Source organism: Cajanus cajan, chromosome 8 (assembly GCF_000230855.2).
Source record: "Cajanus cajan strain Asha chromosome 8, NIPB_CcT2T_4, whole genome shotgun sequence".
NCBI classification, from domain to species: domain Eukaryota; kingdom Viridiplantae; phylum Streptophyta; class Magnoliopsida; order Fabales; family Fabaceae; genus Cajanus; species Cajanus cajan.
Genome location: NC_138524.1, coordinates 14,457,604 through 14,483,602, shown reverse-complemented (window position 1 = coordinate 14,483,602; position 25,999 = coordinate 14,457,604). Strand labels below are relative to the sequence as shown.

The 25,999-nt window shown below is 39.2% G+C and overlaps 2 protein-coding genes across 3 annotated transcripts; both read left to right on the top strand.

Moving 5' to 3' along the window:
* The first annotated feature begins 3,134 nt into the window (after positions 1 to 3,134).
* Positions 3,135 to 5,547, top strand: LOC109799131 (transcription factor bHLH30). The gene is made up of 2 exons (XM_020359652.3): positions 3,135 to 3,757; positions 4,724 to 5,547. Exons 1-2 carry the CDS (start codon positions 3,455 to 3,457, stop codon positions 5,195 to 5,197), a joined length of 777 nt encoding a protein of 258 aa, XP_020215241.1. The 5' UTR covers positions 3,135 to 3,454; the 3' UTR covers positions 5,198 to 5,547.
* Positions 5,548 to 6,557: 1,010 nt separating this feature from the next.
* On the top strand, positions 6,558 to 25,750 carry LOC109798625 (uncharacterized). 2 transcript variants are annotated; one of them, XM_020358954.3, is made up of 8 exons: positions 6,558 to 6,870; positions 8,891 to 9,003; positions 9,116 to 9,165; positions 9,836 to 10,069; positions 10,255 to 10,407; positions 24,673 to 24,768; positions 24,871 to 24,891; positions 25,357 to 25,750. In XM_020358954.3, the coding sequence occupies exons 1-8, from the start codon at positions 6,596 to 6,598 to the stop codon at positions 25,522 to 25,524; spliced, it is 1,110 nt and encodes a 369-aa protein (XP_020214543.1). In that variant the 5' UTR covers positions 6,558 to 6,595; the 3' UTR covers positions 25,525 to 25,750. The 2 variants fall into 2 exon arrangements, with proteins under 2 accessions (XP_020214543.1, XP_082918068.1); XM_083061942.1 differs by lacking the exons at positions 6,558 to 6,870; positions 8,891 to 9,003; positions 9,116 to 9,165; positions 9,836 to 10,069; positions 10,255 to 10,407 and adding an exon at positions 13,554 to 24,348 and having other exon boundaries at positions 25,357 to 25,468.
* The last annotated feature ends 249 nt before the right edge of the window (positions 25,751 to 25,999 follow it).

Sequence of the window (25,999 nt, the reverse complement as noted above, 5' to 3'; positions counted from 1 at the left end):
TTCTAAAAATATACTTTATAATAATTTAATACTAATAAAAATATAAAAATAAATATTTTAAGTTGTATAAAAGTGAAGTTTAATTTATTTATAATATAAACATGTTTTTAATATCTAAAATAATATTTTAGATAATAATTTATTTCAAACATATTTTATAATTAAAAATTTAAATAGAATATAAATATTCCAATATTTTCCATTTTGATTTTTTTAATCAACGTATAGAATCTTACAATCCTTACTATTTTAATTTTTTTAATCAATGTATACATAAATAAAAAGCATAAAAGGTAAATATATATGTTACAAATTTTATTTTATCAAAAATTAAACTTTTTAAAAAAATTAATTCGTTATTAAAAAATATTTTTTATCACATATAAGAAATAATCTTCTTAAAAAATTTGATAAATATCAAATAAATTAACAACTCTTTTAAACTTGTATTTTATAATATCAATACACAAAAAAAAAACTTGTATTTTATAATATGATAATTTAAATATATATGTTTCTTTAATTAAAATATAATTTTTATTTTTAAAAATATATTATTTTTTGGATTAAAAAAATGTATTGGAAAATGGTAGTGGGGGCACATGCCCCCACTCTTCCCCACGTGGATCCGTGCCTGAGTATAGCAATTCCTATAATATATTAAGTAAAAATATTCTCTATTTTTTTTATTATTAAAGATTTAAAAACCTAACTGTAACTCTTCCTGAAATATTCATCATCTTCATTTTATTAATTTTTCCAAAAGTTTAAAAAATGATAGAAATGGAAGGAAAAAGGAAAGAGAGAATCTATTTTCTTCTGAATTATTACTGCCATACAATATATTACATCCCAATCATTTAATCAATTTTTCCACCAAAACTATATAAAAACAATAATCACTCAACTGTAAAAGGATATATTTTTATGCATTTAGTGTCAGGTTTAATGATCTGAGATATAGAGGATGATTTAGATTTTTTCCAATACAAGCTTGGTTTATATATACTGTGAGTAATATTTTTAGTAAATTTAAAATACTTTAAATACTATTACAAGAAAGTAAATTAAAACTTAATAAAATTTTACAAAATTAACTTGTAAGCTAAAAAAATATCCTTATTTATATATTTTTTATTCTCTTTAATTTTAGTTAATATAAGATTTTAATTTTTTTAATACACTCTCTCATATTTAATATTATTAAACTAAGTCATACATAAATAATTAGTCATCCTTCTTAATGATTAAACATAAATAAGATTTTGATTTTTCTCCATAAAAATTATCCTTACCTTAGACAATCATCAACATTTACAATTCACTTGGACATTTCCATCTCCTTATAATTTTGATATCAAAGAGCTACATCCCTATATGGTTTTGTGCCCTTATATCCAATCACTAAAAAAAAAAATATCATGTAATAAACCATTTTATAGTAATATAATACTTGCTATTAAAATTTATTTTTATCTATATTATAAATATAATATATTGATAAAAAAATGTGGATAAATACTATAATGACATAATATATATAATTAAATCTTATTTAAAATTAATACTAAAATTATGTGTAATTATATATCAAATAAATTTATATTTATATAAATTATATTTATAATGACACATTTCGCATCTCATTATATACACATTTCTTGTAGTGAATAATCCAACAAAAATACATACAAGGATATGTTATCTTTAGAATCTTGAATTCAGAATTTTTAATTCCAATAAAAATGGTTGAGCGAGATCTATAGAAATCTTAGATATCTTGCAAAATTGCTGAGCTAATAATATTTAACAATTGGATGTGTATATACCACAATATCACCTTTTTTTCCCACAAGAATATGTTTTTCTAATTAATTTCAACCAGGAAGAAAAAAATCAATGAACTAATATTCAAAGGTTTAATGAGGGCCATAACTCTGTTTTTGTTATTCCAAATTAAAATCACAGTTTTGACCTAAAAATGAATCGACCTGTTTATAACTCATTGATTGAAGAAGAAAAATATTAATTATAAAATTAAAATAACTATCATAAAATGAATACAAAATGTGATATCATAATAAGAAAAATATATAGATATATCAAATCTTCTATAAGAGGATTTGAATAATTTATTATATAAGAATAAATAATAAAATATTTAAGTAATTTAAAAAAGATTATGGGTTAAATTTTATTCTCATCCTTTTTCACCAACAAGTTGTAGACTTAATCTTCTTAAAAAAACAAAAATATCAAATTCAGATCTGGAAGTTGAAAAAATGTGATATTGGAAAAAAAAAATCTTAAAAAAAGTATTTAGTCAATTTTTTCAATAGAAATTAATCATCAAAATTGATAGTTGAATAAATATTTCGTCCAAATAATATAACTTGACAAAAAAAAATCATCCTTATCAAAGAAAAAAAAAAGTTATACAGAGAAAAAGGGTCATTTTTCCCTTTTTAATTGACAAGTTGGCTCCTTAGATATTAACCCAACTACACATTTAAACAGGACTAATGGAATTTTAAGGCAGGCTTATTTCCCACTTTCGTGGGATTGTTTGGAAAAAAAAAATTAACTCCACATTTAAAATTTAAAAAATTATAAAATTCAATCTCAAAATTATACATATTTATAAGATATTAGTCTTTATGTTATGCACGAAATATTTTAAGCCAAATATATATTATAACATTTAGTTAAATTATAATCAAAATTTTTAAAATGATTTTTTGTAGTTAACTATTATTGATAAAAATCAAAGAAATAATTCTTTATTTTTTTATTACTCCTATAAGCATTTAATTAATTAAATCGAATACTTTTAATTTTGTTAACTATAATTAAGGGAGGTTAATATAATGTTTATAGGGTGTTAGTGCAAATAATTAAGAAGTTATTACAAAGGTAAAAAAGAAAAGAAGAGTGTTTGTAAAATCTCATGAAACTTCAAGAAATATTATGCAAAAGTTAATTTTGATGGATTCTAATTTTGAAATCACCCTATCGGAGACATTGATTGGACAAGTACGAATCCCAATTTTTATTATTGTTTTAGAGAGAGCAAAAATAATGGATTCTATATGATTCTGGTACGGGTAAGATTATATTGAGATCTAAGAAAATATAGTTTTTGATTATAAAATGGTGAAGGGGCACACCAAATATCTTGTGAGTTGTGACAAGAGCTACTCCAATATAAAAAAAGGTGTGTGTTCTTCCTTCCTTAACAGGTGAAGTGTTCTGCAATCCTAGTACCCTTCAGATCTTTCCCATTACATCCTTTTCCATCTTCATATGCTGTCACTGACACTGTTACAGAACAAGACAGTGCCTACTCCATCATTCCAGGGTTGTCTCATTCTTCCAGTGTCTTCTCATTTCACTTGCTATTTGTGAAACTGCACACCCTTTTGAGCAAGTTACTTTTTTTCGTTGTTATTGAGAGATGGAAATGGAAGCTTTTTTATGGGGTGATGACATTGATGGAGATGCCCCTAAGGGGAAAAGTGATGGTTTTGGAGGGAACAATGGGGTAATTGGAAGTGGGTGTGGTTCGTCTTTCTCTCTGGTTTTGGATGGGGAGAGAGGGGAGCTTGTGGAGGCACCTGTGAAGTTGGAAAGGAAAGGGGTGTCCACTGAGAGAAGCATTGAAGCTTTGAAGAGCCATAGTGAGGCAGAGAGGAGAAGGAGGGCAAGGATAAATGCACATCTTGATACACTTCGCAGTGTCATTCCAGGTGCTATCAAGGTTTGTTCAATATAATGCTATTTTATTCTTCATTCTTGTTTTCCCCCCTTTTTCAAATGGTTGAGAAAGTGTTTAAGAGCCTGTTTGAATATAAGTTTGTAATGTTTTTGAGAAATTTTTTACCGAAAGAAACTCTTTATTTTCAGAAGTTCTCCAAAACTCTTCTGGCCTTATATACAAACAGGTTTTAAGTAGTGAATAATGTTGAACTAAGGTAGTCATTTAATTGAATTGGGTAATAGAAGTCAAGGGTGAATGGTTATGATCTATATTTTACTTTGTCTGCTTTTGCTGGAAATTGGAATGTAAGCATGGCTTGACAAGCCACAATTTAATGGATTTGGTACCTATCATGTCTTTATGCATCTGCATTAGAGCTTTAACTAGAGGTGTATTTCTTGAGAAACTAAATTCATTAGCATTCTCTTCTGCTTCCGTTACCATCTCAGTATGTGTTAATGAAGTGTTGGTAGCTTTAAATTTTGGGATGTAAACTATACTAGTTGATGGTATAAAGAAAACCATTTAGGTTCTATTTGGTTAAACTTCAAAAACACATTTATGAGAGAAAACTAATAAGGAAAAATAAAACAAGTTTCTTTATAAACTAAAATTAACTTGTAGAAGTTAAGCACAAGCTAATTTTAATTTATGAAAAAGTTTATTTTGATTTTCTTTTTCATTTTTAACTTCTAAAAGTGTTTTTAGAGAAGTTTATTCAATCAGACTTTTAGTAAGGTAAGATACTTAGTTGTTGCACTTGATTGTGAAGGACTCAATTTGAGTTTTCTTCCCTGAAAGAGATATGGGATGAGAGGAGCTTGATATTAATTAACTATCCAACTTAGTTGTGCTTATAGTTTGATTTATGAAGCTCATATATCAGTAGAAGTGAACATGTTAAAGAATTTATTCATAGTTTCAAAAATTTGAGTTCTCTTTTCTTACTTTTGGACATACTGACAGATGGACAAGGCGTCATTACTTGGCGAGGTTATTAGACATTTGAAAGAGCTTAAGAAGAATGCAGCACAAGCATGTGAAGGCTTGATGATTCCAAAGGACAATGATGAAATAAGTGTTGAAGAACAAGAGGGTGGGTTGAACGGTTTTCCTTATTCAATTAGAGCATCACTATGTTGTGAATATAAACCCGGGTTATTGTCTGATATAAGACAAGCACTAGATGCTCTTCATCTCATGATAATAAGGGCAGATATTGCAACCTTGGAAGGCAGAATGAAGAATGTGTTTGTGATCATTAGCTGCAAAGAACAGAACTTTGAAGACGCCGCGTACCGGCAGTTTCTCGCCGGATCTGTTCACCAAGCTCTTAGGTCTGTGCTCAATAGATTTTCTGTTTCACAGGACCTGTTAGGAACCAGGAAAAGAAGGAGGATTTCTATATTCAGTTCTTCATCTTTGGAAGATTTCTTGTAATGTCACTTGTTAAGAATAAGTTAAATCCCCATATCTATACCAAGTTTGAATATGATGAGGTGGTGAGTGATATAGTTGTAGTAATTTCGTCATGGGCCATGTAAACTCATGTATACATAATGAAATGTTACTCTTCCATGATTTATAACGTGGACATGTACTTCTTTGAAGACAAATCATGTGAAAAGATAATGGGCATCTTATTTGGGGTGTACAAATATTTAGGTGCTTTGAAAAATTGGTTGATGGCTAATTGATCATAGTAGCATCTTTTAGTCTTTTGATCAAGACAAAATGGAGTCTTCTATGATATTGTACCTTGTTTATAGAAGGGTGACTATTGTTATGAATTGTTTTCAGTTAAACAATAGAAAGCAAAGAATTGTAATGTGTTATTTTGAAAAGAAAAAAAAAAAAAGTTGGCAATTTGACAAAGGTTTAGCAATGATTTCTACTAAATCCTATGCTTTTGACTGCAGGAAATTTTGACTGCTTAGGAAAAGAATGAGATGATTGTATGATCAAAAAACACCATAATTATGCATTGGGGTTATGGAAGGGTGTCAATTAAGTAATGGTTAAGAAGAAAAATGTGCTTAGAGTTTGAATTCTCTCTGCCCTGTTCTTAGTTTATATCTTGCTACTATAGTGCAATGAGGAAATAAGAACCATGAAACAGGTCAAAAAAGTAATGAACTCAATAATTGGTTGATGAAAGCTAAATACATATATTAAGATGCTTAAAATGATTTTACTATTGATTCACAATGCGTTGTTATTTCTCTCATCTTCTTATCCATCTACTAGTTTAATGAGTAACTTTTTCACTCTATTTTCCTTAAAATATAGTAAGATCAACTCAATGGTTATATTTCTGTTGAATACTTAAGATTTATATACACATATCTTTATATTAATATAATATTATTTATTTTAAATCTAAACTTTTATAATTTTATTTTTAATTATCTTCTACAAGGTTTCATGTCAATGAAAATCATTTTGGCATGATATTGCTAACTTTGAATATAAGTTTTGTTATTTTATTTTTGGTCATTTTCTAAAAGATTTTATATCAATATGTACTTTATAAATTTTTATTTTTTTACATGATTTGAAATTTTGTTTGTATCCAACCACCTTCAAGTTCAATAGGATTATCATTTATGTATATTTCTTCAATTTTTAAAATTTTAAAAAATAAAATAAAATGAAGATAATATTTATGTATTTTGTCTTTTAATATAAGTTAACCAGAAGATATAAGTACATATAACAGTGGGATTCAAATTCCACGTGGCGAGATACTACAGGCGAACGAGATTGTGCGTGGATGCATAGCAATGTTTTGGTGGTTCTCATTCCCACACTTGTCACGGTGTGTCCGAGTTGCACAACATGGCTCTGTCGTCGCCACTTCAGAACCTCTCCGCACTGATCGCTGCCAGCGCCAATGCCGCCGCAGCGCCGCCGAGAAGGCGGAGCTGGGCGGTTGACGCGGCGGCGTCCGACACAAGCACCGCGCCGGTGCAGTTGGGTGGGTACGAAGAAGGGAAGCTGGAGCGACCGAAGTGGGTTGGGGAAACCCCTCTTTCACGTTTGGTCCAAACTCTCATCTCCTTCAAGCCCCTTTACTCTATCCTCAAGCTTGGTGCTAGACGGGCTTTGATAAGGTTCTTCCTTCATCACATTTTCACAAGTTACTTACTTTCCTTCATTTTTTGCTTCTACAGTTGAAACATACATGTAATCAATTTTAGGAGATTGAAAAACTTACATTTTCTATGCACATTTTATCAGCTTTTGACAACGAAGTAGTAAATTTTATTGATCGAACTATTGAGTCGTATGATGTGATATTATGTTAATCATTGTGTATATCATCAAATTTTAGATGGCTGAATTAAACATTTGTAGATATGTAACTGCATAATAGGTTTTTTAAATTTGCTTAACAGTGTGTTTGGACGAGAAATTTTACAAATTCAAGGAATTTTAAATTCTTGGTATTTGAATTACTTTGATTTCAATTTCTATCATTTTTAAAATATTTTATTTGGATGAGTCAATTCAAATTTCTTAAATTTTAAATTGTTAGGTTGCATATCATAATTTTATTCCATCATAGTAAAATTGATTTTAAAAATATATTTATATGTTGAGATTTTTAAATTAAATTTTATAAAAATAAATATTAATCCATTTTTAAATATTTAATAATTTTAAAAATTAATATTAGAATGTTTAACAATTATAAAAATATTTTTGAATATCCAAATAATTAAAAGAATGAAGAGATAAGATAAAATATATAGGTGAAATAAGAAAAACAAATATGAGGAATTTCAAATTCTCCCATTTTTGGGAGAATTTGAAATTCTACTATTTTAAGGAATTTCACAAATGCTTGAATTTCAAATTCTTTGTAAATTCCTCATCCAAACAAAGCATTTCACCTCAAGGAATTTGAAATTCTTCAAATAAATGAATTACCCTATATAAATTTCTCATCCAAACACACCATTATTTTTATTTTAAGAGTTTAAGGTTATGCATAGACTGTATAAGGGTTTGTTGGTATAAATTTCTACTTAAGCTTTTAGGAGAAAAATATAAGAACGAAAAATAAGTTTTTTTATTAGCTAAAATTGGCTTATATATAAACCAATTTGTAGAAACTCTCTTGTATTAGTTCCTTCAAAAGCTTATTTTTAACTTGTACATTAGTTTTAGTTTATGGAGAATTTTATTTCATTTTTTTCCATCTTATTTTCTTTTTAAAAGTAATTATGGAGAAGTTTATATGAACAAGTCTTAAAACTGTTTTATATTGTCTACCAATCATAAATTATGGTATACATGACTTTTAAGTTATTTTTATAAATAAAAGAAATATTATACATGGTAATTTCTGATTGGATAACAATGAAAAAAATTCTTTATATTATTTTCTCATATATGTTAATATGTTATAGTAAATAGGTGCAATGAAATATCAATTTGCTATTATATTGTATGAAATTTTATAGATTTAATTTAATTTATGAGAGTTTTACATCTATAATTTTTTTTTTGTAAAACCATTCTATTTTTATAGTGTCGACCCCTAGAAATCATGATAAGTATAACTTTTTAAGTAGTTATTGTAAAAGTCAATAGATGTTAAATATTACAATTTGTGATTGAATGGTATCGTATGTGAATAAACTATTTACTCTATTACTAACTTTTTATAGAATATGAATAAAAAAAAATTGGCTGTTGAATAATGTGATATTATCTTAATTATGATGCATACAAAAGTTTAGATAAATCAAACGTTCATAGACTTGCAATTTAATTGTTACTGCCTCGTGACTTTGGTGTCAGGGTTTAAATTTTGGTAACAACCTTTTGTTTATTGGGGGTAAGGCTGAACACGTCTACCAATTCCAGACCCCACTAGGTGGGAGCCTATTACTCTGTCTGCCATTGGTAGAGTTGTTGATATACTGTGTCGGCTTTTGACATTTTAAAATGGCTAGGTTGCTACTTTGATGCATATAGCCAACTCCATCTATTTGGAAAAGACTTTTGTTGTGTTACGTTGAACTGATATTTGATTGGATTTGGTGTTGATGTAATGAAGCTGTGCTTAACATGTCTTTATTGGAAAATGGAAAGTGAATGTGGTTTTTTGATGTGAATACACAGTACAGCTGAGAAGAACAACATACCTTGGAGGGAAATGGCGAAAGAGATTTTAGAGTCAGAAGTGTATAGGGAGATGGACAGCATTCAAAACCAGTCTTTAGTGTACCCTGATTGTAATTTTCAGACTATTTATTTTTTACATTTTGTGTTACCTTTCTGCTCATCTTCTCGTTACTCTAGCATGCCATTGTAAATGATGGAGTGACTGTTCAATTCATTTCACAGATTATTTAAATCCATTCCATGCATATGAAGAGGGCAATCTTACATGGCTGGTATGTAGTAATTCAGAATTTTCCCATATGTCAATGGATAATTTGATTTGGCCACTCCTTTCTTGATTAGCAAACAAGTTATAACATGTTCCTGTTTGTTTGGTGTTTTGTTTACTTTCATAAGTTTAAATTTGATACTATTGAAGCTATGATGCTATTTTCAACCTCTGAAATGTAGACATGGCAGAAGCACCACAAAAGTTTTTATTCTATTTATGGATGATTTATGTCAAATATTCCCCCTTATTGATGTAAATGTATGATTGTGCCTTCTAACCTGGCATCCATCCAGTACAAACCTGGTAACAGACATTGCTGAACAATGTTTGTTGAAACATTTTCTTTTCGCTGGACGTATAGTGGCTTAATAATATGCTATGATTAAAGAATTAATCTGTTCTGTAGGTTATCATATTTGCATCATCGACTTTAGTGGCTTGCTTGTGAACACTAGTATCTTTTTCTTGCACTCTATTGACAGAATTATGAGATTTTCCTGTGTATTATATGATTTTTTCATTATTTATCAAATGTTTATATCCTAGGTGTCCCTTAGACTAGCTCTTTTGTTAAGTAGTTTCTCTTGTGGATGGAAATCTATCAGTAATTATTTTTTTACTAGTTTTCTGAAATAAAGAAATTATTATAAAATATGAATTCATGATTATAGGCGGCAGCAGAAGCAGAGGCTGCTACAATGTCAATGGCTAGAAGAGCACTTCCAGATGCTTCTTCTTTAGAGGAAGCAAATCAGATACTGCGTGGCAATTGGCTTCGTGCAATTGAACAACACCATACACAGTATTCAGAATCATCTGTGATTAGTGACATTCTAGATATTGGATGCTCGGTAGGTATAAGCACAAGATATCTTGCGGACAAGTTCCCCACAGCAAAAGTCACCGTGAGTGAGTTTTTTATGGATCAATGAAATTGCTTACTTATTCTTAATACTATATAATGATGGAGATTGGACAGTCAAAATAACATACAATCATTCTTGGCCAATTTGAATTTACCAAGAATAAAATAAGCCTTATACTTGGTATGGATGTGCCTCGTGAATTGTGATTTATATGTTTGTTCCAGGGGTTAGATCTGTCACCCTATTTTCTAGCTGTTGCTCAGCATAAGCAAAAGAAAGAAACGCCGAGAAAATTTCCTATAAGATGGATACATGCAAATGGGGAAGACACAGGCTTGCCTTCTGAATCATTCGACCTTGTTTCTATCGCTTTTGTGGTATGCTTTTTCTTTTCATGTTTAGTCCTTTATAGTGCATAACAAGGATTGAGTTTAGAGGAATGGGCTAGTTTCTCACAAAGTGACAAATCACAGTTCAAATTCTCACTGAGAGAAGCATCAATGTCTAGTATCTGACCATATATCGAACATGATTTATATCTATCAAAAAAACCCAAAAGTAATGTTTCAAAGAATATGTTATTTTTCTATATTATGTCAATCTAGTTAACAAAAATTGAGAATACAAAAGTCCCTCTGTACTGTTGAGAACAAAATTTCTTGATATGTGATAAAGTTACTGCAATCAGGTTCTACAAGGCATATGGATTTTTGAAGATTCATAGTATTGAAACACTGAACTCTATCTAGAGACTAACATTTTCCAGTGTACTTGCATTAAATCAAAAGTGGATTTCAATTTCATATCACCACATAGTTGAATAATCTTTTCATGAAGAGCATAACTTTTTTGCAAACATGTATTTTCTTTCTCTAGTGGGAGTCTTTCAAAGAAGTTTTGAATTTATAGCTACAGTCCAGGAAAGGGGTCATGCAATTAAAATAACAAACTCTGGGTGCTATTTCTCTTACGACTCTCAAGTCCTAACCAGCATTGTCTTTTGAATGCTGTTCCATTATGTTGCATGGATAAGTTTACCAATGATTCATAGGTACGTGTCTAGATACACGTTGGGTAGATACCCAAAATATTTTCCAAAACAAAAGTGGGTACTGAATTTGGATATACACGAATATGTTTTGATGGGTTTTTTGTATTTGTTTTGTAAATATATATTTTTAAAGAGGAACATGATTTAATTTTATTCCTGAGTTCTTTGTATATAAAGAAATTGTGATACAAAATTCAAATATTGATATGATTCCATTCTAAAAATAAGAAAACAAATTAAATCTAAATATTTAAAACATAAATAATAGATTCCTAACAAAACTAATTTATTTCTTCCTTATTGAACTAAAGATATTTAGGTATATTTTCAACACTTTTTGGTTACATGTATCATGCTCAGAACCAAATCTAATAAATAAAAACTAAATCTTTCAACAAAAAATTTAAAAGTATTAATTTAGTGTCTTGTTGAGATGAAACAAATTGAAATAGAGAACAGTGAGAAAACAATGTCTGCGCAAGTAACTTTATGCACCAGAACTACAAGTTTAAATCCACCTATGGAGGCAAGAGAAGAAGAGGCACAAAAGGGCCATTAGAAAAATCATTTAATAATGAGGCTAGAGATCATTTTATCTTGTGAAATAGTTATGCTATTTTGTTCTGTTGGTTTGCCATTCAATGTCATTAGAAATCCTTATTATGTTAGTGTCTTCACATGTGCTGCAAACACTTCTATATTAGGTTTTCTTCCACCTAGCTACAATGTTATAAGAACTATTCTTGAACAGAGAATAGACATATGTTAAAGTTATTCCAACTTCTCAATGTTACTTGGCCTGACAAAGATATAAGCATAGTAAGTGACTGATGCACAAAGAAGACCATTAATTAATTTCATGGCAGCCTTAGAATCTGGACCTATGTTACATACTTGAAGGTGCAAGAATTTGAGGCTGAAATTAATTAATGGTCTTCTTTAGGCATCAGTTAGTATGCTTATACCTTTTTTAGGCCAGGTGTCTTTGAGAGGTTGAAATAAATTTAATATATGCACCTTTTCTCTTTGCAAGAATGTAGTTCTTATAGCATTGTAGCTGGTTGGAAGAAAACTTGAGATAGAATTTTGTAGCATATGTGAAGGCACTACCATAATACAGATTTCTACCTATATTGAATGGAAAACCAGCAGAATAAAATAGTCTAGCTATTTCACAAGATAAATGATCTTTAGCCTCATTGCTAAATGTCTTTTCTAATGGTTCTTATGTGTCTTTTGCCTCCATCAACAGGTGGATTCAAACTTGTAGTTCTGGTGAACAAAGTACTTGCACATACTTTGCTTCTCAATGGCCCGTGTTTCAATTTGTTTCATCTCATTTAATACTTTTGATCAGTTAGTTATCCCATTACCTTTAACCTTCAATAAATGACTCTTCACTCTAATACAAGAACTCTTAGGGGATGCATTGCAATAGTTGCAACACCAACTTGCATCCTTTTTTCCATCTTTTTTATTTTGTAACGCAGATACGTAAACCCTAAATAGACTATTACCCTCAATATTTTTCGAGGCATATTGTTTAGTTGTAGGAAAATTTCCTGCGTCACTTGCAGACCCTTTATTAGATTGTTATGAAGACATTTGTAATAAAAATATGTGAAAAAAGATGTAGAACATGAACAAAGAGTTGAATAGATGCAACACGACAGACCATGAAAAATAATTTAATATTGAAGATTAATTGGAACTACATATCTTGAATGATTTGGGAGATTTAGTCTTGTACGGGATGGGAACCTCGTTGACTCGGTCAAAGGCCGAATACGACAAAACCAATCACACCCCTTCGTATGAAGACAAAACTGGGAGCCCCCAAACACCTTCTCGGCCATAGACCTGGCCGAACACTATCTCGGCCATGGACCAGGCCGAACACCAACTCCAGAGGTCAAACGGGGTACCTCCTAAACCCAATCGCTACTAGGCACCACCTCGGCCATGGACCAGGCCGAAGCCATGAACCGAGCCGAACACCTTCTCGGCCATGGACCTGGCCGATCAGTATCTCGGCCATGAACCAGGCCGAACACCAACTCCAGAGGTCAAATAGAGTACCTCCTAAACCCAATCGCTACTAAGCACCACCTCGGCCATGGACCAGGCCGAACACCATCCCGGCCAAGGATCAGGCCGAATAACTCGTCGGCTTCAGGGCCGACCGATGGACTTGACAAGAGGGTAATCCACTCAAGACACGTGGTAAATTAAATACCTGTTATGCAACGCATCAACCTTGATTAAAGGAAGCTTAAGGCTAACTAAAATATTACCCATCTCCCAAGAAAGAAGGCCCACCAGGCCCAAACATGTCATTATAAATACACAGGTGATGGGACATAAGTAGGTACGATTTATTCTGTATAAATACATTTATAGCTCTATACCGAACACTTACTTGATCGTCGGAGTACCTTTGCAGGTACCCTCCCCACACTTCCGAGACAACATCTGATCGGGACCGAAGACTCAGAAGCCCAAGAACCTAGAAGAGTAGGTAGAGTTAAGAGGCTAAAAGGAGAGAAGAAGGAAGAACTATCAGAGGAACTATCAGAGGAGTGTTTCTTCGCAGGAACATTTTGGCGCCCACCGTGGGGCCGAAACTATAACGGTTCTCGACCCCGGAAGCAAGATGGTAACTACGAGAAGTCAGCAAGAGAACGCAACCGACTACCCATTCGGGATGCCTCAAGGTACTCCTGTACGCCGGAACGAGGATGTGATGGAGGAGTCGTATGTAGACAGGTCCCAGCAACCCAACCCATCGTCGGCTATCGAACAGCTCAAGGCCGAAATGATGGAACTTAAAAGACTTAGAGAAAAGGACGCTCACGAGTTATCCGCCCTGAAAAGAGAAAACGCAGAACTCCGAAGCGATAACCGAACATGGCACCCGTCGCATGATAAGCCTAATCAGTCAACTAGGGACCAAGGCGAATCATCCGGATGGTACCAGGAAGCTAGCATCCCCCGACCTTCGGGTGTACCAACCATAACGACACAGGATCAACAACGACGGCAAGGAAGGACGCCGTTTACCCCAGACATTGCCGGGACTCGTTTGCCCGACAACTGGAAAAACTTAACTTTGGAGAAGTATGACGGAACCGCCGACCCGGAAGAACATCTAGATGCTTTCGTCACCCAAGTCGGCCTATACACAGATGAAGATGCCATTCTTTGCAAGGTTTTCCCCACCTCGCTTAAGGGGCCGGCACTCAGCTGGTTTACTAGGCTCCAACCAGGGTCGGTCGACTCGTTCCCGACTTTATCCTCTCGTTTCGTGATACAGTTCGCCACAAGCCGGCCTCATCAGCTCACATCCATTGCGTTGGTTAACATACGTCAAGAAAAGAAAGAACCCCTGAGAGCTTTCATGGAGAGGTTCGGAAAGATGACATTGTCTATTCGGAACTTGGACCCGGCTGTAGCGATGCATCACCTAACCACGGCCCTGCGACCCGGGCCGTTTGTCAATAGCTTATGCAAGAAACCACCCCGTGATCTAGACGAACTGCGGCAGAGGGCTACTAAGTACATGCAGATGGAGGAATTAGCCGAGTTCCGCAATCAAAGTCGGTCTGACCTATTTCTCGCTAAGAGAGAGAATGACAAGGAGCCACCCAGGTCTCGTCCTAGAGAAACAAACGATCGTGAGAAAAACGGTAGCAGAGGTCCGAGGTACATGCAATATACACCGCTCAACACCAGCAGGGCTAAGGTGTTGGAGCAAGCTCTCGCTACGGAAGTCTTAGCCGTTCCTCGAAGAGCCATGACACCCCCACGTGCCGACAAATCAAAAGTATGTCATTTTCACCGAAACAGGGGACATACCACCGAAGAATGCTCGGCCCTTCGCGATCGCATTGAGGATCTTGTCAAAGCGGGACACCTCCAGGGCTTTGTCCAAACAACAAACAACCCCAGACAGGAGAATCGTCCTCTCAGGGGCGAATATAGGAGAGAAAATCGGGAGCGGGCTTCGCGGCGGAATCGATCTCGCGAACGTAGCAGGTCCCGAGACAGAAGCGATCAGCGGGAGCAAAACCAACCCAGACGTGTCATAAACACTATATCCGGAGGTTTCGCAGGAGGAGGAAATTCCTCTTCGGCCCGGAAGAGGCATCTGAGGGCCCTCGGATCAGTCAATGTAGTAGGGCGACCATCCCCCATTCGCATGCCTCCTATAACATTCACTGATCGAGACTTCCAGGGCATTGATCCAGTGCAGGATGATCCCATGGTCATCAGTGTAGAAATTGATAATTGCATTGTGAAGAAGACGCTGATTGATCAGGGGAGCTCGGCAGACATCTTGTATTGGAAAACCTTTGAGCAATTGGGCATTCCCGAACAAGAGTTGACACCATACGATGAGCCGTTGGTGGGGTTTTCGGGCGAACGGGTGGATACTCGAGGAACGATAGACTTGTATACCTACTTCGGAGAGCACCAACGCAGGCGTATCAAAGTACGCTACGTGGTCGTAAACGCCAATACCTCGTATAATATTCTGTTGGGCAGGCCTTCTCTGAACAAGCTCCGAGCTATTGTGTCCACCCCGCACTTAGCCATGAAATTCCCGTCAGAAGAAGGAACAATCATCACCATTCACGCCGATCAGAAAACAGCCCGTGAATGTTATTTCGCCAGTCTGAGGATACAACCAACTCCAAAGCCAACGCGAGATGTCAACGTTATCGCTGATACCCCTCGGCAGACGGCGATCGAAGGTCTAGAGCTTGACCCAAGAGTGGAAGCCGAAGATAGGGTTGAACCTATTGAGACAACCACTCTTTTCCAACTTGGAAAAGATGAAGAACAGGTAACCTTTCTGAGTTCTCAGCTATCCGTAGCGGATGCAAGAGACATTCAGAAGGTGTTACGGGAATATTCGGACCTGTTCGCTTGGACGGCAGCCGACATGCCGGGCATTGACCCAGATTTTCACTGTCATCGACTTTCGGTTTGCCGAGATGCCAGGCCCATCGCTCAAAAGAAGAGAAAGATGGGCGGTGAAAGGGCCCAGGCGATAAAGGAAGAAACCACCAAGCTGCTTCAGGCAAAATTCATAAGGGAGGTCAAGTACTCGACTTGGTTGGCTAACGTGGTCATGGTTAAAAAACCAAACGGAAAGTGGCGGATGTGTACAGATTACACGGACTTGAACAAAGCGTGCCCAAAAGACGCTTACCCTCTGCCTCACATTGACACATTGGTCGACGGAGCGGCTGGCCATCAAAGATTGAGTTTCTTGGACGCTTACTCGGGGTATAATCAAATACCCATGTACCCCCCGGACGAAGAAAAAACCGCGTTCATTACCGATTCGGCCAATTTTTGTTACAGGGTAATGCCTTTCGGCTTGCGGAATGCAGGGGCAACTTATCAACGCCTCATGGATAAGATTTTCCGTCGACAGATCGGGACGTGTTTGGAAGTTTACGTGGACGATATGGTAATCAAGTCCAACACCGCCGAGGACCACTTAAAAGACCTTCGCACAATTTTCAGCGAGATAAGGAGACACCGCATGCGGTTGAACCCCGCCAAATGCACCTTCGGGGTAGCGGGAGGAAAATTCTTGGGTTTCATGCTGTCACAAAGAGGTATAGAAGCCAACCCCGACAAATGCCAAGCCATCATAAATATGAAAAGCCCTAGCAGCGTAAAGGAAGTGCAGCGCTTAGCCGGGCGCATCGCATCACTAGCTCGTTTTCTGCCGTGTATGGCGGATAAATCCAGACCCATTATGTCTTTGCTAAAGAAAGCCACCAAATTCAAATGGAATGAGGAGTGTGAAGCGGCTTTCCAAAGTTTCAAAACAATGCTGGCAACTCCACCCTTGCTTGCCAAACCAGACCCTCGTTTGGATATGATAATATACCTTTCGGCTTCGGACAAAGCCATCAGTACAGTGTTGGTACAAGAGAAAGCAGAAATGCAGCCAGTATACTTCATCAGTCGGGCCTTGCAAGAGGCTGAGTCGAGATATCAATATCTCGAGAAAACTGTTCTCGCCCTCGTGCACACGGCTAGGCGCCTTCGACATTACTTTCAGAGTCACAAGATCCTTGTCCGAACAGATAGTCCCATTGTCAAGGTATTGCGGAAGCCGGAATTGGTGGGAAGAATGGTCGCTTGGTCCATCGAACTGTCGCAATTTGATGTTCGTTTCGAGCCTAGGGGACCAATCAAAGCGCAAAGCATGGCCGACTTCGTTAATGAGTTCACACCGTCAATAATTCCCGAGCCACCAATTTGGAAGCTACATGTAGACGGATCGTCAAATAAACAAGGTAGTGGTGCCGGCATTATTCTGGAAGGCCCCGACAAAATGGTTATAGAACAGTCGTTGCAGTTCGGATTCAAAGCCTCTAATAACCAAGCGGAGTACGAGGCCCTTCTCGCAGGGCTTCGGTTAGCAGCCGATCTTGGCATCACTAAAGTCCAGTGCTTCAGTGATTCGCAAGTAGTAACGGAGCAAATCAACGGTAATTTCCAGATCAAAGAGCCTATGTTACTGCTATACTTTCATGCTTTCCAGAAGTTAAAAAACGGCTTTGAAACGGTCCAAGTCAACCACACTCCAAGAGAGCATAACACCAGAGCCGACCGATTGGCCAAACTGGCAAGTAGCAAGAAAACCAGCCATTTGCGCAGCATGATACAACAGGAGCTACCAAGCCCGAGTGTAGATGAAACTGAATGTATGCAAATTGATCAAGGCAATCCCTGCTGGATGGATCCCATAGTTAACCACCTTCAAACTGGGGAATTGCCCGAAGATCCACTCAAGGCCAAGAGAATAAGGATCACCGCGGCAAGGTACATACTGATTGCCGGAGAGCTGTACAAACGGGGCATTTCGTCACCACTATTGAAATGCCTCGCCCCTGAACAGGCACATTACGTTCTCCGGGAAATTCATGAAGGCATATGCGGAACTCACTCGGGAAGCCGAACCCTTGCAGCCAAGGTCGTTCGAGCTGGGTACTATTGGCCAACCATGGTCGCTGACTGCGCTGAATTTGTTCAACAATGCAAACCATGCCAACAATTCGGAGCAAGTCAACGGCAATTTCCAGATCAAAGAGCCTACGTTACTGCTATACTTTCATGCTTTCCAGAAGTTAAAAAACGGCTTTGAAACGGTCCAAGTCAACCACACTCCAAGAGAGCATAACACCAGAGCCGACCGATTGGCCAAACTGGCAAGTAGCAAGAAAACCAGCCATTTGCGCAGCATGATACAACAGGAGCTACCAAGCCCGAGTGTAGATGAAACTGAATGTATGCAAATTGATCAAGGCAATCCCTGCTGGATGGATCCCATAGTTAACCACCTTCAAACTGGGGAATTGCCCGAAGATCCACTCAAGGCCAAGAGAATAAGGATCACCGCGGCAAGGTACATACTGATTGCCGGAGAGCTGTACAAACGGGGCATTTCGTCACCACTATTGAAATGCCTCGCCCCTGAACAGGCACATTACGTTCTCCGGGAAATTCATGAAGGCATATGTGGAACTCACTCGGGAAGCCGAACCCTTGCAGCCAAGGTCGTTCGAGCTGGGTACTATTGGCCAACCATGGTCGCTGACTGCGCTGAATTTGTTCAACAATGCAAACCATGCCAACAATTCGGACCAATAACACACCAGCCTCTCGAAGAATTGCACTCCATCACGGTCCCGTGGCCGTTCTCCATATGGGGAATGGATATACTAGGACCTTTCCCGCCAGCCAAGGCACAAGTAAAGTTCCTCATTGTGGCAGTGGATCACTTCACCAAGTGGATCGAGGCGGAAGCAGTAGCCACAATAACTGCTAGCAATGTCCAAAGGTTCTTTTGGAAGAATGTGATCACGCGCTTCGGGATCCCCTACGCACTAATCACCGACAACGGCTTGCAGTTCACCGATCGGCGTTTCAACGACTTCCTTTCCGGATTGGGCATCAAGCACAAAATGACCTCAGTCGAACACCCTCAATCCAATGGGCAAGCTGAAGCAGCGAATAAGGTCATTCTTAAAGAATTAAAGCGGCGGCTCGCCATGACCAAAGGTTCATGGCCAGATCACCTTCCAGAAATTTTATGGGCATATCGTTGTACTCCACAAAGTTCTACTAAAGAGACCCCGTTCCGGCTGGCATACGGAACGGATGCCATGATTCCTGTAGAAGTCGGAGAACCCTCACTACGACGACAGCAATTCAATGAAGCCACCAACAGGGAAGCACTCAATATTGAACTAGACATGATTGATGAAATACGAGAGCGGGCCCTCGTCAACATGGAGGCTTGCCGAACCAGGGCAGCTAGAAAAATCCGGACGAAGATAAAACCTCGTCGGTTTCTACCAGGGGACCTAGTATGGAGAGTTACGGGTGAAGCGCGCAAGGACAAAGCTCAGGGAAAATTAGCACCTAATTGGGACGGCCCCTATCGGATACAGCATAGCTTACAGAATGGAGCTTACAAATTAGAAGAACTCAACGGGAAGACCATACCACGCACTTGGAATGCAACACATTTAAAGCATTACTTTAGCTAGGCATACTCATGTAATTTGTTTCGGAGCACTCTTTTCCTTTCTCAGGTTTTTTCCTCTTTGTAAAATTGTGAAAGAGGTTTTACTGACGAAAGGTTTTTAACGAGGCTCCACGTCAATGAAACAATTCGTTAACAAAATTTCGTATGTTCCCCCGAATACCCGTGACTCCCTCCCGAGCATCCCCGCTCGGCTAACGTTGAGAGAAACGAACTCCCTCCCGAGCACCCTCGTTCGGCCAAGGTTGAGAAAAACACCTTCCCGAGCACCCTCGCTCGGCTAAGGTTGAGAAAAACGAACTCCCTCCCGAGCACCCTCGTTCGGCCAAGGTTGAGAAAAACACCTTCCCGAGCACCCTCGCTCGGCTAAGGTTGAGAAAAACGAACTCCCTCCCGAGCACCCTCGTTTGGCCAAGGTTGAGAAAAACACCTTCCCGAGCACCCTCGCTCGGCTAAGGTTGAGAAAAACGAACTCCCTCCCGAGCACCCTCGTTCGGCCAAGGTTGAGAAAAACACCTTCCCGAGCATCCCCGCTCGGCTAAGGTTGAGAAAAACACCTTCCCGAGCACCCTCGCTCGGCTAAGGTTGAGAAAAACGAATTCCCTCCCGAGCACCCTCGTTCGGCCAAGGTTGAGAAAAACACCTTCCCGAGCACCCTCGCTCGGCTAAGGTTGAGAAAAACGAACTCCCTCCCGAGCACCCTCGTTCGGCCAAGGTTGAGAAAAACACCTTCCCGAGCATCCCCGCTCGGCTAAGGTTGAGAAAAACGAACTCCCTCCCGAGCACCCCCGTTCGGCTAAGGTTGAGAGAAACGAACTCCCTCCCGAGCACCCTCGTTCGGCCAAGGTTGAGAAAGACACTCCTTCCCGAGCACTCTCGCTAGGCCAAGGTTGAGAGAAACGAACTCCCTCCCGAGCACCCCCGCTCGGCCAAAGTTGAGAGAAACGAACTCCTTCCCGAACACTCTCGCTAGGCCAAGGTTGAGAGAAACGAACTCCCTCCCGAGCACCCCCGCTCGGCCAAAGTTGAGAGAAACGAACTCCCTCCCGAACACCCTCGCTCGGCCAAGGTTGAGAAAAACAAACTCCCTCACGATCACCTTCACCGGCCCAAAACTGATCAGGCCAATACCGTCCGATCCAATACCCCCATTCGGCCGGAGCCGATCACGATCAAACCCGACAAGTTGGCCGCTCATTTGATATCATTATTTTTACTTAAGATTTTAGAAGACTTCAGCAAAGTAAAATCCGGATTGACAACAAACATACTTCATTAAGGGCTCTTTGGCCAAAAAACGGCTCTAATGGCCGAAGAATACAACGAATTCAAGGCCCAAATGGCCGACAACGATCAAAAGAAAGGCAAAAAATATACCCTATATACATCATAACAAAACAGATGTATAAGCAAAAAACAAAGATCCGAAGCACCCCTCAATCGGCGTTGGTGGTGTGCTCGGTCTCCTCATCATTCACAGTGGTGCCGGGGTCTTCGGGCGCAGCCGATCGGGGAGGCGCCACCGAATCAGGCTCAGCGTCGGCATCGGCATCGGCAAAGTCGAGCAACTGACCTTGGAAAAAATCCTTGCCCAAATCAAAAGAGAAGCCGGGGGGGAAAGACCCGAAATAAGTAGCCTGTCGGACGGCATGCCAAAACCCTTCCTCGTGCTCCTTAATAACCTGATTCTCGCACGCGGTCCGGACGGCCACCAAAGCAGCGTCAGCGTCGGCTTTAGCTTGCTCCTCCCGAGCAATGGCCTCTTCAACCTCCCGGGCCCTTGCCCGTTCAGCATCTTCGGCCGCAATAGCCCGACCTTCCCACTCTCCCAAGGCCTCCTTCAAACGGGCCACCTCGGTTTCCAACGCGAACTTCTCGTCGGACGTCGCCTCGTGAGCCTCAACCGACTGTTGGAAGGCCGACTTCGTCTCCGCCAGATCCTTTTGAAGCTTGTGGACGTCGGCCATCGGTTCCAAAGCCAGTTTCCTAAGTATGGCCATTGTCCTGACCTGCAATTCGCAGGCCATGGCCCACTTGGCCGAAGGGCTCGCTGAGTCCAGCATCCGGTGCCCCTGCTCCGACAGAAGGTCCGAAGACATCATCCTAGACGGTCTGATCTCTCCGGATAAAAAGTCTTTGGCAACAATGGCCGAGGGGATCGCTAGCTCAGTGGAGGGGGATTCGGTCCGGCGTTGCCTTGGCCGATTACCTTCACCCGGGGCCTCGTCAGCTTTCCTTTTTCCCTTGTCCCTTCTCTTCTTGGCATTAGGATCCGGAAGGGCTATGACAGGGGGGGGAGGAGGCGGTGCAACCATGGTGGCCGGTGGTTGGTCAACGACCACTGTCCTGTGAGCCTCGGCAGACGAGCCCGCAGGTGCACGGTTCCGCATGAGTTGCCGATAAGAGGCGCCGGCGCCGTGCTGAGCCATCCAACCTGTCAAAAAACAGGATTCACACATCAACTTAACAAGAACAGAGAAAAGAGCAAATACGGAACATACCCTCTAATTCAAATCGGGGCCGAGGCGATTTGGGTAATAAGACTAAGAACCGAGCCGGTATCCCCCGGGGCAAACCGTTTAGGATTCGCGAGGCCGACACCTCGGCCTCGGTTAGCATCTCCAACGGATATTCGTCGTACTTTCGCGCCTGCCTCGTCCAATATAGAGGAAACAAAGGCTTCTGCTCGACATCAAAGAAATAATTCCGACCGACCACCGGATCAATCATCACCTTCACAAAACCTCCCTTAAATCCTTTGAAAGACGAGGTGTACGGCCTCATCAATGGACGGTCGGCATGCCGAATTAGGGACAACCACTTCATATGCTTATTTGAAGGACGAGTACAAAAATAGTGCAAAAATAAACCTACACTAGGCTCTATGTAATGGTATTTACAAAGCACCCGGAATGCCTGCATATACGCCCACCCGTTCGGATGCAACTGGGTCGGCGCCACATTCAACACTCTAAGTACTCCCATCTGAAAGTCGTCCAGTGGGAGTGACACACCCAGTTCCCGGAAAAGGCACTCATACATATAAAAATATTCTCCCTCGTCCCCCCGCTTCGCAAGGAAAACAAGATCTAGTGGGCCAGGGCTTTCGGCCCGGCACCGACGCAACTTGACCGGATAGGGTTCTAAATCGTCCCACCGAGCCAATGTACAAATACTAAGAAGGTGCTCCACGGCACTCCTCGCATGGAAACGAGAAAAATAGGCGGCTACTTCGCCGTCGACCCACTCGTATCCCGGAACGTCGCAAGGAGGAAACTTTTGCCTATAATCCTTGCGACACATCTCGGCGTCCGGAATATCCGAACCGGATGAACTGCCCGACGTTTTACTATCACTATGCCCTACCTCAAGGGAACTCTCCGCGTCGACCTCGGCGTTGAATGCCAACACCTCGGCCTCGATATCACCCGACAATACCCTAACATTTGAGGACGACCCAGAAGACAAGTCAACCGGCTCGGTTGCCATTAGAGAAGAACCAAAATCTACCTTTTCAGACAAACTGATCGGGGGGCTGGACGATTAAGATCTCGGGACAGACAAATTCAACAAGATACGCGTAATAGCAACTTGGTCCTACCACCGCTTATATAGGCCAACCCCCCCCCCCCCCCCCCCGGAATCCAAAAGGTCTCATTAATGAGCCTATATCTGAAAAGACACAAGCTAAATGGCTCGAAACCCTAGGGCGGCTACGCATGCAACGGTCGCTATCACCAACAGTCACGACCCCCTAGACGTGTACGGAAACCCTAAAAATCCACAAACCCCTTCGTCTTTCATCCTTGGGCTTGGGGGGGCAGTGTACGGGATGGGAACCTCGTTGACTCGGTCAAAGGCCGAATACGACAAAACCAATCACACCCCTTCGTATGAAGACAAAACTGGGAGCCCCCAAACACCTTCTCGGCCATAGACCTGGCCGAACACTATCTCGGCCATGGACCAGGCCGAACACCAACTCCAGAGGTCAAACGGGGTACCTCCTAAACCCAATCGCTACTAGGCACCACCTCGGCCATGGACCAGGCCGAAGCCATGAACCGAGCCGAACACCTTCTCGGCCATGGACCTGGCCGATCAGTATCTCGGCCATGAACCAGGCCGAACACCAACTCCAGAGGTCAAATAGAGTACCTCCTAAACCCAATCGCTACTAAGCACCACCTCGGCCATGGACCAGGCCGAACACCATCCCGGCCAAGGATCAGGCCGAATAACTCGTCGGCTTCAGGGCCGACCGATGGACTTGACAAGAGGGTAATCCACTCAAGACACGTGGTAAATTAAATACCTGTTATGCAACGCATCAACCTTGATTAAAGGAAGCTTAAGGCTAACTAAAATATTACCCATCTCCCAAGAAAGAAGGCCCACCAGGCCCAAACATGTCATTATAAATACACAGGTGATGGGACATAAGTAGGTACGATTTATTCTGTATAAATACATTTATAGCTCTATACCGAACACTTACTTGATCGTCGGAGTACCTTTGCAGGTACCCTCCCCACACTTCCGAGACAACATCTGATCGGGACCGAAGACTCAGAAGCCCAAGAACCTAGAAGAGTAGGTAGAGTTAAGAGGCTAAAAGGAGAGAAGAAGGAAGAACTATCAGAGGAACTATCAGAGGAGTGTTTCTTCGCAGGAACAAGTCTCATACTTTAGGTTGTACGCATTCATAAGTCGTGAACGGGATTTGAAAGAAAATGGCATTATTGTAAAATCTAATTTTTTTTGTTGAAAGATCTAATTTTTATTTGTCAAATTTGGGTACAGACCCGATACGTACATATGTATGCTCAAAATAAGTACTTTTTTTCTTTTTGGAAAATATTGGATATATATCCAACGTACAGGTACTCATACTCATACTTCAAAGCTGATTCACATGACAATTAATAGATCCACGGATAGATTGCTCTGACAATATGTTTTTTTTTAATAAGATATTAGTGAATTTTAATGTATGGACACCCTGATCATTTGCAGCTTCATGAATGTCCTACAAGAGTTATGGTGAATCTAGTGAAGGAAGCATTCCGTCTCCTTCGGCCTGGAGGCACGCTAGCTTTGACAGATTTTTCGGTATATAATGTCATGATTACAATTTTTCCTTTTTCCTTTATTTTATTTTTGGTTTCATGATCCTAGAACAAATGCTCATATTATTATTGCTTCCTTCTGCAGCTGAAGTCAAAGGTTCTTCAGGTATTGCATTGTTTTGCTTTTATGCTTTATTGTTTTTATGAAAATGCAACTAAGCCAATATGACTTATTCTTTTATTATGCTCAACTTATGAGTATTATCAAGTGTAGAAAAGTGCTAATAATATACTCACTGACACATTCTCAATATATTCATTGAAGATGAAAACTGTAAAACATGTCAAAAGTGTCAAAAAGTGTATTGCTAACATTCCTCAAACTTATTCTTGATCTTGGGATTGAATTCTAGGTTTCTTTTCATGGAAAAAAGAAACTGCGTAAATTATAAATGACGGATCTACAACCTAAAGGACCAGTAAAATGTAGAGTTGAGAATGATCCACCATGTCACCATGAGATACTCTACAAAAATTTGATCATCCACCATGACACATCTTTAACTTGATAGTACATAACGTTGTCCATGTAGGAACATGATCCAACTTGTTTCCTTTTGCTGTCTTGTAGGAATTGTCTCCGGTCCTGTTTACATTAGTTAAGAGCACAGAACCCTTTCTGGATGAGTATTACTTGACTGACATGGATCAAACACTGAGGGAAGCTGGTTTTGTGAACATAACATCAATTCTTACGGACCCCAGACACGTGACAATTACGGCAACAGTGCCTCAATGAATCACCACATCTTCACATTTTTTTTAATTTATATTTTTCTTGGTACATAAACATCTTATGCTGGGCTTCAAGCAATTCAGCCCTTGGTAGAATATTGATTAAATTATGCATCTATGGGCAACGATCTGTTTTTACCTATTATTATTTGGTTGAGGAATGATAGCAGTAATTTGTCTCACACTTATTAACCGAAACTTATTAGATATCATAAATTTTGTTGATTTTATATCTCATTTGATGATTCTATCTAGATCTAGTGACACGGCTCTACTAAAATTTGCAATTTTCAACTGATAATTGATAGAAGTAAAAAGGTTTTAGAATGAATGTGGCAATCATTTTTCATATTGAGTTTTATAGAGAATCCCCAGATTTAGTGCAACATTGATTCCTTTGAAGGTGAGCATTATTATCCATTCCCTCATGTGTACTTCTGGCCCTTTCTTGAAGCACCGTTCAATTACTATCGTGTCCT